The following is a 14947-nucleotide window of genomic DNA, read 5'->3' as shown; positions in this document are numbered from 1 at the left end:
ACAGACGTTTTCCGGGGAGATTTTTCGTGGTCGGGGGGGTGAGGGGGGGGTCGGGGGTTATGTGGGAGGATCTTTCCATGAAGGAAGTTTTCATGGGGGAAGGGACATTGCTATAAAGGGGACGCCGGACTTCCCAGCATTATTTAAAAAAAGATCAGAAACTTAATATAAAAAAACAAGTATTTCAACTGCAATAGCAGCAACATCGAAACTTCAAACGAACAGAAAATATTACATATATGATTGGGTTCACCCCGTAATCAATACCTCACTCTTTAAACCAAAGATTTTTTAGTACTTTCATAAGAGCTAATTATTCTAATTAACAGCCTTTGTGATTAAGCGGTCAGTTTTAAAGAATTAGAACACAAATCGAAATTTTGCTTAAAGAGCAAGATATTGACTAGGGGGAAACCCCCTAATAAACAAATTAAAAATATATGAATGTAGAAGTTCGTTACGTAAGTTAATTCGTAAATTACGTATATTTATTACTAATAAAAACGTTCGTAAATAAAATTAAACAAGTTTCGAGAAAGCCATTTAACCAAATAAAAGTAAACTAATATGAAAATTTTGTTTTAATTATTAATGTACGATGAGCCAAGATCAAAACCTGCATTTATTCAAAAACGTTCAAAAATTTAATAAAAAAAACAAGTTTTTTAAACTGAAAGTAAGCAGCGACATTAAAACTTAAAACGGACAGAAATTATTCCGTATATTAAAGGAACCGTCCCCTCCGCCCCCCCGCACGCTTTTAGGTGAATTTTTTCTATTTCTAAAATAATTATTTTTTAAAAAAATAAAAAACATTAGAGTAAATATACATTACGTTATGAGGGGACAGCCCCTTTCAAATACAGAAAAATTTCTTTTCTTTTTAAGTTTTAATGTCGCTGCTTACTTTCAGTTTAAAAAACTTGTTTTTTTTATTAAATCCTTTTGAAAGAACAAGTTGGTCTTAACAGGTCAGAGACTGAATAGCAACTTGAAATTTAAAAAAAGATCAGAAATTAATTATAAAAAAAACAAGTTTTCCAACTGAAAATAAGGAGTAACATCAAAACTTAAAACGAACAGAAAATATTACGTGTATGATTGGGTTAACCCCCTAGTCAATACCTCGCTCTTTAAGCCAAAGATTTTTTAGTACTTTCATAAGAGCTATTTATTCTATAAGTAACGGCCTTTGTAATTATGGGTTATTTTTATAGAATTGGTAAAAAATTCGAACTTAAGCTTCTAAAGCAAGGTTTTAACTTGGAGGCATACCCCCTAATATACGTATTAAAAATATATGAACATAGAAGTTCGTTACGTAAGTTAATTTGTAAGTTACATATATTTATTACTAATAAAAACGTTCGTAAATAAAATTAAACAAGTTTCGAGAAAGCCATTTAACCAAATAAAAGTAAAATTAATCTGCAAATTTTGTTTTAATTATTCAGCCTTTGTGATTAAGAGGTCATTTTTAAAGAATTGGAACAAAATTCGAACTTTAGCTTAAAGATCAAGGTATTGACTAGGGGGCGAACCCCCTAATATACGTATTAAAAATATATGAATATTTGTTTATTTGTTTCTTCTTTAAAACATTAGGAACTTGTTGCTTTTTGTGTTTTGCATAATTGTAATTCCTTGTTTTTGCAAATATTCTTCAGTTTTCTTGCCTTCTATGTCAAAAGGCACTTACTGCCATAATTTGGCAATGTCCGTGTCCACATTAAAACTAATAGTTTTATAGTTGTGCCATACCCATGTAGTATCATGTAGTATCCAAATACACATGATGGCGTATATATTTTTCATGATTGCTGTTTTTATAAAACGAACAGAAATTATTCCGTATATGAAAGGGGCTGTCCCATCCTCAACGCCTTGCTCTTTACGGTAAAGTTTTTTTTGTTTAAAAAACGAGCGCAACTAGGCCCCCTCCCACGCTCATTTTTTTCTCAAAGTCACACAATTAAAATTTTGAGATAGCCATTTTGTTCAGCATAGTCGAAAATCTAATAAATATGTCTTTTAGGATGACTAAATCTCCCAGAGTTCCCAGGGCAAGGGCTTCAAGTTATGAACTTTGGCCATTGCTTACATATTGCATTGGTTATTTGGAAGTATACAGATACTTTCAGGAAGGATTTTTGTCTGGTTGGGGGGGGGGGGCTGGAGGAGGGGGTTACTCCTCGGGAGAATCCTTCCGTGGAGGATGTTTCTTTGGGGTAAGGGTCATTTCTATGAAGGGTGCGCTGGATTTCCAAGCATTATTTAAAAAACGATCAGAAATTAAATAAAAAAAACAAGTTTTTTCAACTGAAAGTAAGAAGCAACATTAGAACTTAAAACGAACAGAAATTATTACGTATATGAGGGGGGTCTCCCCCAAGACAATACCTCGCTCTTTACGCTACAGTTTTTTTTTAGTGCTTTCAAAAGAGGTTTATGAATTAAATTTTTTTTTAACTTTTAACGTAAAAAGCGTGGTATTGACTAAGGGGAGAACCCCCTCATATACGTAATAACATATACGTAATAAACAAAACAATAAAAAAAAGCGATACGGCTCAATAGTAATCGAAACTTTTAAAAACAGAATTCTGATGTCAATAAATGTATCAAAAGAATGGGCTTATAATGCTGATTCTAAATATATAAATTTTATTAAGTTTAGTATTACTCATCAAAGGCTACGAGCCTGAGAAAATTTACCTGATTTTTTAAAGAGGGGGAAACATCCCCTACAAGTGAAAGAATTTTAATGAAAATCACACCGTCAGATTCAGCGTATCGGAAAACCCTGTTGCATAGGTTTCAAGCTCATATCTGCAGAAATCTGCAACTTTGTATTTTTTGCCAGAAGAAAAATATACGAATATAGAAGTTCGTTAAGTAAGTTAATTTGTAAATTACGTCAGAACCAAATTTAGAGACAGCAATTTAGCAAAAGAAAAGTAAAAATTTTATGCAAATTTTGTTTACTGTTCAATGACGGTGAGCCAAAATAAAAGCTGCATTAACTAAAAAACGATCAGAAATTAAATAAAAAAAACAAGTTTTTAAACTGAAAGTAAGGAGCGACATTAAAACTTAAAACGAACAGAAATTATTCCGTATTTGAAAGGGCCTGTCCCCTCCTCAACGCCTCGCTGTTTACGTTATAGTTTGACTTTCTCACAACTCTTATTTTTTTAAACAATGAAAACCTTATTCCTTATATGAAAGGGGCTGTCGCCTCCTCAACGCCTCGCTCTTTACGCTAATTTTTTTATTGTTTGAAAAATAGAGTTGTGAGAAAGTCAAACTTTAGCGTAAAGAGCGAGACGTTGAGGAGGCGACAGCCCCTTTCATACAAGGAATAATGTTTTCATTGTTTAAAAATAATAAGAGTTTTGAGAAAGTCAAACTTTAGCGTAAACAGCGAGGCGTTGAGGAGGGGACAGCCCCTTTCATATACGGAATAATTTCTGTTCGTTTTAAGTTTTAATGTCGCTCCTTACTTTCAGTTTAAAAAACTTGTTTTTTTATTTAATGATGTTCAGAAGGCAAATTACGTGCATTTGACGCGGTTTTTCAAGACTAAATAAAAGAACAAGTTTTTTTCAACTGAAAGTAATGAGTAATATTAAAGTAATATTAAAACTTAAAACGAACATAAATTATTCCATATACGACGGGAATTACCCCCTTTTCAATATTCGCTCTCCACGCTTAAGTTTTTTAGTATTCCAAAAAAGCTTCTTATTCCAATTAAACGACCCATGTGGTTCAGGAGTTGTTCTTAAAGAATTTGGACACAAGTCAAACTTTAGCGTAAAGAGCAAGGTATTGAGGAGGTGGTAGTCCCCCTCTTATACAGAATAACTTCTTTTCGTTTTAACTTCTAATATTGCTCCTTACGTTCAATTGAAAAAACTCGTTTTTATATTTAATTTCTGATCGTTTTTCAATAATCTCGATAAATCTGCTTCCATCCCTCAGTGGAAAATTGCCACCCAATCTCCACGAAAAATTTCTTTAGGGAAAAGTTTACTGAGAAAAATATAAATCTTTTTACTTTTATAACTTTAATAAATCAAATAATATTAACATTTCGATTACTAAATATCAGTATGTGTATATTAAACTGACAATGCGCATTCATTTGTATTTTTTCAGTAAAGTGCAAATTTTGTTCTAGCCTTGGGAAGGCAAAGGGGTTTTGCGCCCCACTTATGTTAATTTCTGCTCGTTTTGACTCGGTTATTTATTGTAATTTCTGTTCGTCTTGGGTTTCATTTATTTATCGATGCGGATTTGTGGTAGTTTCACGCTTGGTAGATTATTTGATTTTATGTTTTGTCATTTTATGTTTAATGGGGCTCTTTACTTTTCTTTGAAAAACTTATTTTGTGGAAAAAGTTTTTTTTTAAATTAATTTCTGTTCGTTTTATATTGACATAGTCTTTTTCGGGAAAAAGAAAATAACCCTTTAAATCTTTTCGTTTTTTAATTTTATAGTTTGGCCTGCTATTTGTATGCCGGAGAAAAATTTTCAGCAATTTTTAACAACATACACCCTTTTAAAAATCTGGTCACAAATAGTACTGTTTAATTTAGTTTCATGCCTCCTCTAGTTGACCTTAAATGGAAAACTAGGTACCATTCGCAAAAGATCTGTTTACTTTCTTTGATAGCTTGGATACACTTACGCTATTTTGATTTGGTTTAATTTTAAGAGCAGAAGTAGCCCGAAAAGTTTGAACATAATACCCTTACTCGTTCTTGGTATGCTGCTTAGAAGCCTTATTGGGAATCAGCATTAACACAGTGAATTTTTATTTGATCTTGAGGAAAAATTTAAATCTTAAACATAATGGGCAATTGGGTGGGTGGGGGTGGAAGGGGGATTAGTTGCCCTCCAATCATTTTTGACTATTAAAAAGGGCATCAGCCCTTTCTATATTCAATCTAATGAGCCCCTTTCGTAGCTCCCACGACAACTCCTTCGATACGAAGTGCCCTGGTCTAAAAAAAAAAAAAAAAAAAATCACTTATCACTTTCGATTATTAAAAAGGGTACTAGCCCTTTGAATTTCAAATCGAATGAGCCCCTTTTCAAGTTTCTACGACAAAGATTTCAATAAAAACCTTATATGCCCCCAGGGCATAACTTATAACCCTTGCCCTGGGGGCTGTGGGGGAGTATCCTCCTCAAAAACATATTTTCTGTCTGGAAATGAACTACACTGAACAAGATGTCTATCTCAAAATCTTTATTGGAAGTGTTTGGGGAATGATGGGCGTAGTGGAGGTGCTAGTTGCCCCCCAATCACTTTTGAGTATTAAAAAGGGCACCAGCCCTTTGAATTTCCAATCGAATAAGCTTTTTTTGAAGTCTCTACGACAACGCCTTGTAGATAAAGCTTATATGCCCCCAGGGCATAACTTAAACCCCTTGCCCTGAGGGCTGCGGTGGAGTATCCTCCTCAAAAATATATTCTTTATCTGGAAATTAACTACGCTGAAAAAAATGGCTATCTCAAAATTTTGATTGGATGTGTTTGGGGGAATGATGGGCGGGGGTGGCATTTTGCCATCTAATCACTTTCGACTATTAAAAAGGGCACCAGCCCTTTGAATTTCCAATCAAATTAGCCCCTTTTGAAGTTTCTACCACAACGCCTTCTATAAAAACATTTTATGCTCCCCAGGGCATAACTTAAAACCCTTGTCCTGAGGGTTGTGGGGGAGTTTCCTCTTCAAAAACATATTTTCTATCTGGAAATCAACTAGCCTACTCTGAACAAAATAAAAAATTTTGATTGGATGTGTTTGGGGGAATGATGGGCGTGGGTGGGGGGGCTAGTTGCCCTCCAATCACTTTCGACTATTAAAAAGGGCACTGTTTTGAAGTTTCTACGACAACGCCTTCTATAAAAACCTTATATGCCCCCAGTGCATAACTTAAAACCCTTGCCCTGAGGGTTTTGGGGGTGTGTCCTCCTCAAAAACATATTTTCTATCTGGAAATCATCTACGCTGAACAAAATGGCTATCTCAAATTTTGATTGGATTTGTTTGGGATAATGATCGGCGTGGGGGGGGGCTAGTTGCCCTCTAATCACTTTCGAATATTAAAAACGGCACTATCCCTTTGAATTTCCAATCGAATGAGCCTTTTGAAGTTTCTACGACAACTCCTTCTATAAAAACCTTATATGCCCCCAGGGCATAGCTTAAAACCCTTGCCCGGAGGGTTGTGGGGGAGTGTCCTCCTCAAAAATATATTTTCTATCTGGAAATCAACTAGCCTACGCTGAACAAAATGGCTATCTCAAAATTTTTGATTGGATATGTTTGGGGGAATCATGGGCGTGGGGGGGGGGGGCCTAGGTGCCCTCCAATCACTTTCGAATATTAGAAAGGGCACTATCCCTTTGAATTTCCAATCGAATGAGTCTGTTTTGAAGTTTCTATGACAACGCCTTCTATAAAAACCTTATATGCCCCTAGGGCATAGCTTAAAACCCTTGCCCTGTGGACTGTGGGGGAATATCCTCCTAAAAAACACATTATCTATCTGGAAATCAACTCCGCTGAACAAAATGGCTATCTCAAAATTTTAATTGAATGTGTGTGGGGGAATGATGGGCGTGGGGGGAGGAACTAGTTGCTCTCAATCACTTTCGACTATTAAAAAGTGCACGAGCCCTTTGAATTTCCAATCGAATGAGCTTTTTTTTGAAGTTACTACGACAACGCTTTCTATAAAAACTTTATATGCCCCCAGGGCATAACTTAAAACCCTTGCCTTGAGGGCTGTGGGGGAGTATCCTCCCCAAAAACATATTCCTTATCTGGAAATTAACTATGCTGAACAAAATGGCTATCTCAAATTTTTGATTGGCTGTGTTTGGGGGAAGGGTGGCCGGGGGGGGGCATTTTGCCCTCCAATCACTTTCGACTATTAAAAAGGGCACTGGCCCTTTGATTTCCAATCAAATTAGACCCTTTTGAAGTTTCTACCACAACGCCTTCTATAAAAACCTTATATGACCCCAGGGCATAATTTAAAACTCTTGCCCTGAGGGTTGTGGGGGAGTGTCCTCCTCAAAAACATATTTTCTATCTGAAAATCAACTACGCTGAACAAAATGGCTATCTCAAAACTTTGATTGGATGTGTTTGGTGGAATGATGGATGCGGGGAGGGGGGGTTAGTCGCCCTTCAATCACTTTCGACTATTAAAAAGGGCACTAGCCCTTTGAATTTACAATCGAATGAGCTTTTTTTGAAGTTTCTACGACAACGCCTTCTATAAAAACTTTATATGACCCCAGGGCATAAATTAAAACCCTTGCCCTGAAGATTGTGGGGGAGTATCCTCCCCAAAAACATATTCTTTATCTGAAAATTAACTACGCTGCACAAAATGGCTATCTCAAAATTTTGATTGGATGTGTTTGGGAGAATGATTGGCGCGGGGGGGGGGGGTATTTTGCCCTCCAATCACTTTCGACTATTAAAAAGGGAACTGGCTCTTTGAATTTTTAATCAAATGAGCCCCTTTTGAAGTTTCTATCGCAACGCCTTCTATAAAAACCTTATATGCCCCCAGGGCATAGATTAAAACCCTTGCCTTGAGGGTTGTGGGGGAATGTCCTCCTCAAAAACATATTTTCTGTAAGAAAATCTACTACGCTAAACAAAATGGCTAACTAAAAATTTTGATTCGATGTGTTCGGGGGAATGATAGGCGCGGGGGGGGGGGGCATTTCGCCCTCCAATCACTTTCGACTGTTAAAAAGGGCACTAGCCCTTTGAATTTCCAATCAAATGAGCCCCTTTTGAAGTTTCTACGACAACGCCTTCTATAGAAACCTTATATGCCTCCGAGGGCATAACTTAAAACCCTTACCCTGAGGGTTATGGGGGAGTGTCCCCCTCAAAAACATATTTTCTATCTGGAAATCAACTAACCTACTCTGAACAAAATACAAAATTTTGATTGGATGTGTTTGAGGGAATGATTGGCTTGGGGGGGGGGCTAGTTGTCCTCCAATCACTTTCGGCTATTAAAAAGGACACTAGCTCTTTGAATTTCCAATCGAATGAGCCTTTTTTGAAGATTCTGCGACAACGCCTTCTATAAAAAACCTTATATGCCCCCAGGGCATAACTTAAAACCCTTGCCCTGAGGGTTCTGGGGGAGTGTCCTCCTCAAAAACATATTTTCTATCTGGAATTAAACTACACTGAACAAAATGGCTATCTCAAATTTTGATTGGATGTGTTTGGGAGAATGATGGGCGTGGGGGGCTAATTGCCCTCCAATCACTTTCGACTATTAAAAAGGGCACAAGCCCTTTGAATTTACAATCGAATGAGTGTGTTTTGAAGTGTCGCCGACAACTCCTTCTATAATAACCTTAAATGTCCCCAGGGAATAACTTAAAACCCTTGCCCTGAGGGTTGTGGGGGAGTGTCCTCCTCAAAAACATATTTTCTATCTGGAAATCAACTACGCTGAACAAAATGGCTATCTTAAAATTTTTATTGGATGTGTTTGAGGGAATGATGGGCGGGGGGGGGGGACAGTTGCCCTCCAATCACTTTCGACTATTAAAAAGGGCACTAGCCCTTTGAATTTCCAACCGAATGAGCCAGTTTTGAAGTTTCTATAACAGCGACTTCTATAAAAACCTTATATGCCCTCAGGGCATAACTTAAAACCCTTGCTCTGAGGGTTGTGGGAGTGTGTCCTCCTCAAAAACATATTTTCTATCTGGAAATCAACTACGCTGAACAAAATGGCTATCTCAAAATTTTGATTGGATATATTTGGGGGAATGATGGGTATGGGGGGCTAGTTGCCTTCCAATCACTTGCGTCTATTAAAAAGGGCACTAGCCACTCCAATTTCCATGCGAATGAGCCCTTTTCCAAGTTCCTACGACAACTCCTTCGATACGAAGTGCCCGGGTTAGGAGAAGAAAAAGAAGGAGAAAAAAGAAAAATAAATAATACATTATGCCCACATCGTTCTTTACTTAGGCAGCGCTACCGCGCTGCCTCTGATATATATATATATATATATATATATATATATATATATATATATATATATATATATATATATATATATATATATATATATATATATATATATATATATACAGCAAATGTTTGATTCAGTCGATGTAAGCAGCTTTAATGAAGGTCCTTTTCTTTTATGGTTTATCAGATACACAAATTAATGTGATTAGTGTAATTTGCGAGAACAACATTGCTACGGTTAAGGTAGGAAATGGGGTTAGTTGCTGATTTTGTATTGAATCAGGAGTTAATGCGAAGCTTTGTTTTATCCTCATTTATATGGATCATTTTGATGGATTTTTTTCTAAGGAGATTATCTCCTAGATTTAGACTGTGCGTTGATGATTTGATTGTCCTAAGTGAAAATACTAGCAAAATGAATGATTTTTTTTTAGATTTCGACAGTTCAAGGCGCAAGAATAGGTTCGAAAATTAATGTCAAGAAGAATAAGTTGCTAAGACTAGGATTTAGTGAATGTGAAGAGATGATGTCGGATAACGGGAAAATCAATCAAGTGGGCAGCTTCATTTACCTTGGTATTATTATTAGTAAAGACGTTGGGTGCAGTGAAGATGTTAAAAGTAGAATAGCCAAGGCCCAGGGGGGGTTTTCACGGTTGAAAGAAGTTTTGAAGAATAAGAAGATAAGTCTGCGAACCAAGATTAAATATTTGAAGCTAAAGCGATGACAGTGGTCAAGCGTGGTTCTGAAAGGATTTAAGTGAATCTGGGACTTCTTAGGAGGGTATAGTAAGAGAGGGTTCGAATAGGTTGAGATGGAGTAAGAGCTTGCGCAGCTGTGTTGGCCTCAGGCGGCTTGGTGCCGCAGTAAGTTTTTAGGCGCAGTAGTAGTAGTAGTTTAGAATCCAACCAAGTGTGTATCGAATAATTTCGCTCGATATAATTTTGCCGTAGTTCGGCCTGTTCAAACTTTTGCTCTGTTGTTTTCCGTATCTCCGTATGTGGAATCTCTGTATTAGTGTTCTTGGGCATGTCAAGGTTGGTTTTTTAATTTTCATCAACATTTTCCTCTTTTGGTGGGTGTTTTCTCCTTTTTTTCCTAAATCATCCAAATTTTCATATGCTGATTACTTTTAATAAGTAACTTCATGCTCAATGAATTATATGTATTCGTAACTACCATAATTAGCAAACATTTCTGATGTATGTTGGTTTTAAATTCTGTTCTGTACAGTTTCTATTTCTATTGACACTGACTAGCAGGTTTGTCAACCGCTGACGTCTAAAAAGAATGCAAATTAAGGCCAAAAAAGAGCGATTATTGCTCAAAAAGAGTGCAAGTAAAAAAGTAGTTGCATCCCCTCTGAGGTAAAAAAGAGCGCATTTCACTCGAAAATTGTGTAAGTTGGCAACCCATCTGACCAGTCTTTTCTTGGAGTTTGTTGCCAGGAACTGTTTGAATAATCAAGAAAGTTTGCTAAGGCTAATGAATTTGGGTTAATAGGTTCAATTACGTTGTTTCCAATCAAATTCTAAATAGGATTCTACTTTTTGAGAGCCTTTAGCAAAATATGTGTCTGCCAAAAACGGCTCTGTAAGTACGTGCGTGAACCCTATTCAGTATTCATAAAAAATGTATTCAAATATTCGTTCATACTAGCAGTGTTCTAATGAATTAGTTTTCATAATGATTAGCCGTGTATTAGTTTAATTGTGTGACACAGTGGTTGTCACTGATTACCATTAAATCTATGGAATATACAGGACTGATTGCATATTATATTGTCGAAATATTTAAATTATGGCATTTGATTCAAGAACGGTTGTTATCAAGCATTTTAAAGAGAAAAATAGTTTTTATGTGGCATTTATTACTCTTGGAAAAATTTTGATGTAATTCATAGAATTATGCTTTGTTTTGATCTTATAATAATAGACTATAATTGTTTTAGGATCCTTATAGATTTTTAAAGCCAAAGCGCCCTGCACATACACCCTGTTAGTGGGGGAGATGTCAAACGATCCTTCCTGGGGATGGGTTGAAAATGCACAAACGAATGCAATTTAAGCCGGGGCTTTTAGAGTTCAGAAATTAATAACAGGTGATTTATTCTTTGGTTTTGGAATCTAAACAGTTTTTCTTAATAAAATGCACGCAAAAATGAAGATTTTTTCCTTTTGAGTTAAAAAATTCCAAAAAAAGTTTACTTTCACGTAATCTAAGCTTCAAGAAACCATTAGCCTATATAAAACTTCAGGCACACACGTTTAATTTGTTGCACATGTATGGACGTGTAGTTACTTAACCATTTCGAAAAATAGCCGCCACAATAATGTCACAAAATAGTCTCATGATCTCTGTATGTCTCTGTAATCTCACGGAGCCTAAAGCTCCTTCTAAACTGGTGTACTAGTTTGTCTTAATTGGCAATTAACATCAATAATGGTCCCTCAGCTTAGGGCAATAACGTGAATAAGATTAATAACGCTTAAGTCGAGCATTGTTCTATTTTTCTTCCTGCTCGCATATTGCATCGCTTTCCCTATGCTATCTGGTACCTGATCGTAAGACGGAAAAGAACGTGAGTGCTTTGGAGGAAGAAGTCGATTAAATTTTCCCTTCTTTCTTACGTTAGCTTGTCAATAAAGGATATATTCGGTGAAAAAAACTTCCCTTTGTGGAAGCTAGAAAGCAGTTGCATTTATTGGGCTCCATTTTAAATTCTTCGCGGATGAGGATTGCGAGCGCTATCTGTGACGATGATAAACTGATTTTAGAATAAAATAGCGTTGTAGTGTGAAAGGAGCCGTTTCGGTATAAAGGGAGATAGACGTAAAAACTGTAACACGAAACATAACAACCTTAGCACTAGACGTAACGCAAAGTTTTACGTTGCGATGTAAAGGGCTATTAAACTATGGAACGTTATTAATCTCAGGGAATCTAAAATTTTATGCTACGGAAAATCTTAAAACATAAACTTATTTATTGCAGAAGTTGCTTGAATTAAGTTAATGTTCTGATGCTTGGTATTTTCTGATTTCCGCGTGATCCAAACTTCAAGGTGGCATCAAAACAGACGATGGGAACTATATTGAAAGTTTTTCATCGTCCAAAAGCCAACCATTTAAAATGGGTTTTACAGGTTTGAGGAGAATAGTCTTTGGATTCTATTATTCCTTGAGGAGACATTTTGTAAATATCTCCTCATATATCAACCCTTCGTCCCTGTCGAAAATGAATACATAGTTAAGGCATTGATTCACGATGTCGAAGTAAATAATGGCTAATTTTACAAAATACCAAAGGCTTGATAAAATTATTGACTTCATTCTTTTTCAGCTGGGACAAAATGGGCAAAGGGGGAGATGTGAACTCCTTTACTGCTTCAGAACTTCGACCTCGGAAGAAAATGGTACCACAAGGCACAGATATCCGTGTCGGTGGTGGAGCAAGTGGGAGTGATCTCGTTCAACTCCTCAAATCACCGACCGATGCAGACTTTGAAAAGATGACTCACATTCAGATGGATATCTTAAGACCTTCTGACTCCGAAGTGTCAATGGAGCCTAAAGATTTACCTGTCATTAAGGAAACATTTTGGACTATTTCGGTTCAAGTTTTCTTTCCGTTTCTGATCGCTGGATTGGGAATGGTTGGAGCAGGATTAGTTTTGGATATTGTGCAGGTAAGTTATTTTGTGTGTTTTGTGTTTGAAGCGAAAAAAAACAACTACATTGTTTTGTGTTTGCAGATGAACAAATTTTTAATACTGATATAACAGAGTGAAGAGTAGAAAAGTATTTTCGTAAAAATTTACTTACACAGGCACTTTGCAGCAATTGTTTGTTTTCTGTAGTTTTTTAATTGAGCTTTACTTCGCGACTTCGAACTGATTTAGTTCGAAGTATTTAAATGGTTATGTAGTTGAATTTACCGCTTTGAAAGTATTGCAAATTAATTTAAGTAAATCCAGAAGTTACCCGAATAACATTTCTTGACCTAGCCTTCCTTGTGAGTTTTGGCGACTTTGTTCAGTTCAAATTTTTTCCTTGGATGTCTGATTTTAAAAGCTTTTATTGAATTTTGTCGGTTCAGGGGGTAATATCTTCAGAAAATCAAAAAACTATTCACGGGTATTGTATTTTAATTACAAGTAGATATGATTATTGGTTATTTGACGGAGAGGCAAGTGTGATCTTTTCATAATTTTTTTAATAAAAGGATTAAAAACAAGAAGGAAATACAAATTTTAAAATCAATTTTACAACAAATCCTTACACTCCAAATGCTTTATGAAGTGAAACATAAGTTTTACTTTTTAGTTTAAAATGAGGCTACTTTCAGAATATTTCCGGTTGTTTCCAAATAAACTCTGACCTTTAATTCCAATCTACTGCTACTACTAAAAATATATAAACAGGAATTTGGCTATAAATAGGGACACCGGAGACATATCATTAAGCCCAATTTATAACAATTTAATACTAAAAGACTCTTTTGATATTTGCACCCAATCCAATTTAAGAGAACCTATTAACATATCTAATGAAAACCAAAATGGCAGAAAAGCAAAAGGTATTGGTAGGCAAAACATCCTTGCACAATCACTTCGGTAAAATCCTTTTTTTCATTGATTTTGCCGTTGATGTTTAATTCAGTGGTATCCTAGATCTTTTGCATCGAACTCTAAAAGGTTCGACTTTTTTTTTTTTTTTTTTTTTTTTTATCGATTTTTTTTTTTTTTTTTTTTTTTTTTTAAGCACTGAGAACGACTTGGCGGAGGTCCTTGTCGAAATTTTTGCTGGTTTTTCCTCTTCATATTTTACCAATGGCTAACAAAATCCTCGTTTTCTCACCCTTTTTTGGTTTTATTTATCATTTATTATTTCCTTTCCTCTCTTAGCTTCATACGCTACTACTACTTACAACTCACCGCAGCACCAAGCCACCTGAGGCCTACACAGCTACGCACGCCCCTCCTCCATTCCAAACTATTCAAAGCCTCCCTCTTTACAACTTCCCAGGAAGTTCTCATTTCCCTTAAACCTTTCTTTGTGACATCTTCCCACCCCAACCGCGGACAACCTGATTTCCGTTTAGCCCTAGACGGTTGGCCGAAAAGGACAATCTTTGGCTATGTGTCATCTTTCATCTGCAGAACGTGACCTAGCCATCTCAACCCCTCTCTCATTATAGCACCAGAAAGCGGGATTGAACCACACTTTTCGTACAGCCTACTGTTTGAAGTACGGTCAGTCAGCTGGGTACCCAGAACAACACGTAATCAATTTCTCTGGAAAACATCCAGCAAATCTTCATCCGCTTTTTGGAGCGCCCAACCTTCACAGCCATATTTGGCCATTGTCATCACTGTAGCTTTCAACATTCTAATCTTGGTTTGCAGACTTGTCTTCCTATTCTTCCTAGCTTTTATCAACTGTGAAGAAACACCCTGAGCCTTGGCTATTCTACTTTAAACATCTTCACTGCTCCCACTGTCTTTACTAATAATACTATCAAGGTAAGTGAAGCTGTCAACCTGATCAATCTTTTCGTTACCCTACGTCACCTTTTCATCTTCACTTATTCCTAGCCTTAGCGACTTAGTGACTTATTTTCAAATCTATTCTAGCACCATGAAATTGCAAAACCTCTAAAAGTGCATTCATTTTACTCACACTTTTATCTAGGATGCTTAAATCTCAGCATCATCTAAGTCCAGGAGAGTTTTTCCTCCCCATTTGATTCCGTGGTCGCCCATTGCGACCACGCCCATGGACCATCAAAATGATCCATATTAAGGGGGATAGAACACAACTCTGCTTAATTCCTGATCAAACATTTCGTGGTAGCGAACTGTAAGTGAGGAGCGATCCGGATCAATAGTAACCGAAACTCTAA

At 36.4% G+C, this 14947-nt stretch overlaps 1 protein-coding gene across 3 annotated transcripts in view; it reads left to right on the top strand.

Moving 5' to 3' along the window:
* Positions 1–14947, top strand: part of LOC148939498 (solute carrier family 41 member 1-like) — a 91893-nt gene that overhangs the window by 18658 nt on the left and 58288 nt on the right. Inside the window, exons 1-2 of one of the 3 annotated variants that reach the window (XM_089106697.1) lie at positions 10725–10864; positions 12386–12731. In XM_089106697.1, coding sequence (XP_088962823.1) covers positions 10794–10864; positions 12386–12731 — 417 coding nt within the window. In that variant the 5' untranslated portion in view covers positions 10725–10793. Of the gene's footprint in view, positions 1–10724; positions 10936–12385; positions 12732–14947 lie in introns of those variants that run through there. The other 2 variants (XM_089106696.1, XM_089106698.1) reach the window with 2 other exon arrangements.

This window comes from Artemia sp. Qi Xiang Cuo, chromosome 21 (assembly GCF_049724085.1).
Source record: "Artemia sp. Qi Xiang Cuo chromosome 21, ASM4972408v1, whole genome shotgun sequence".
NCBI classification, from domain to species: domain Eukaryota; kingdom Metazoa; phylum Arthropoda; class Branchiopoda; order Anostraca; family Artemiidae; genus Artemia; species Artemia sp. Qi Xiang Cuo.
The sequence above is the reverse complement of the archived record's forward strand: the minus strand, read 5'-3'. Positions and strand labels throughout refer to the sequence as shown.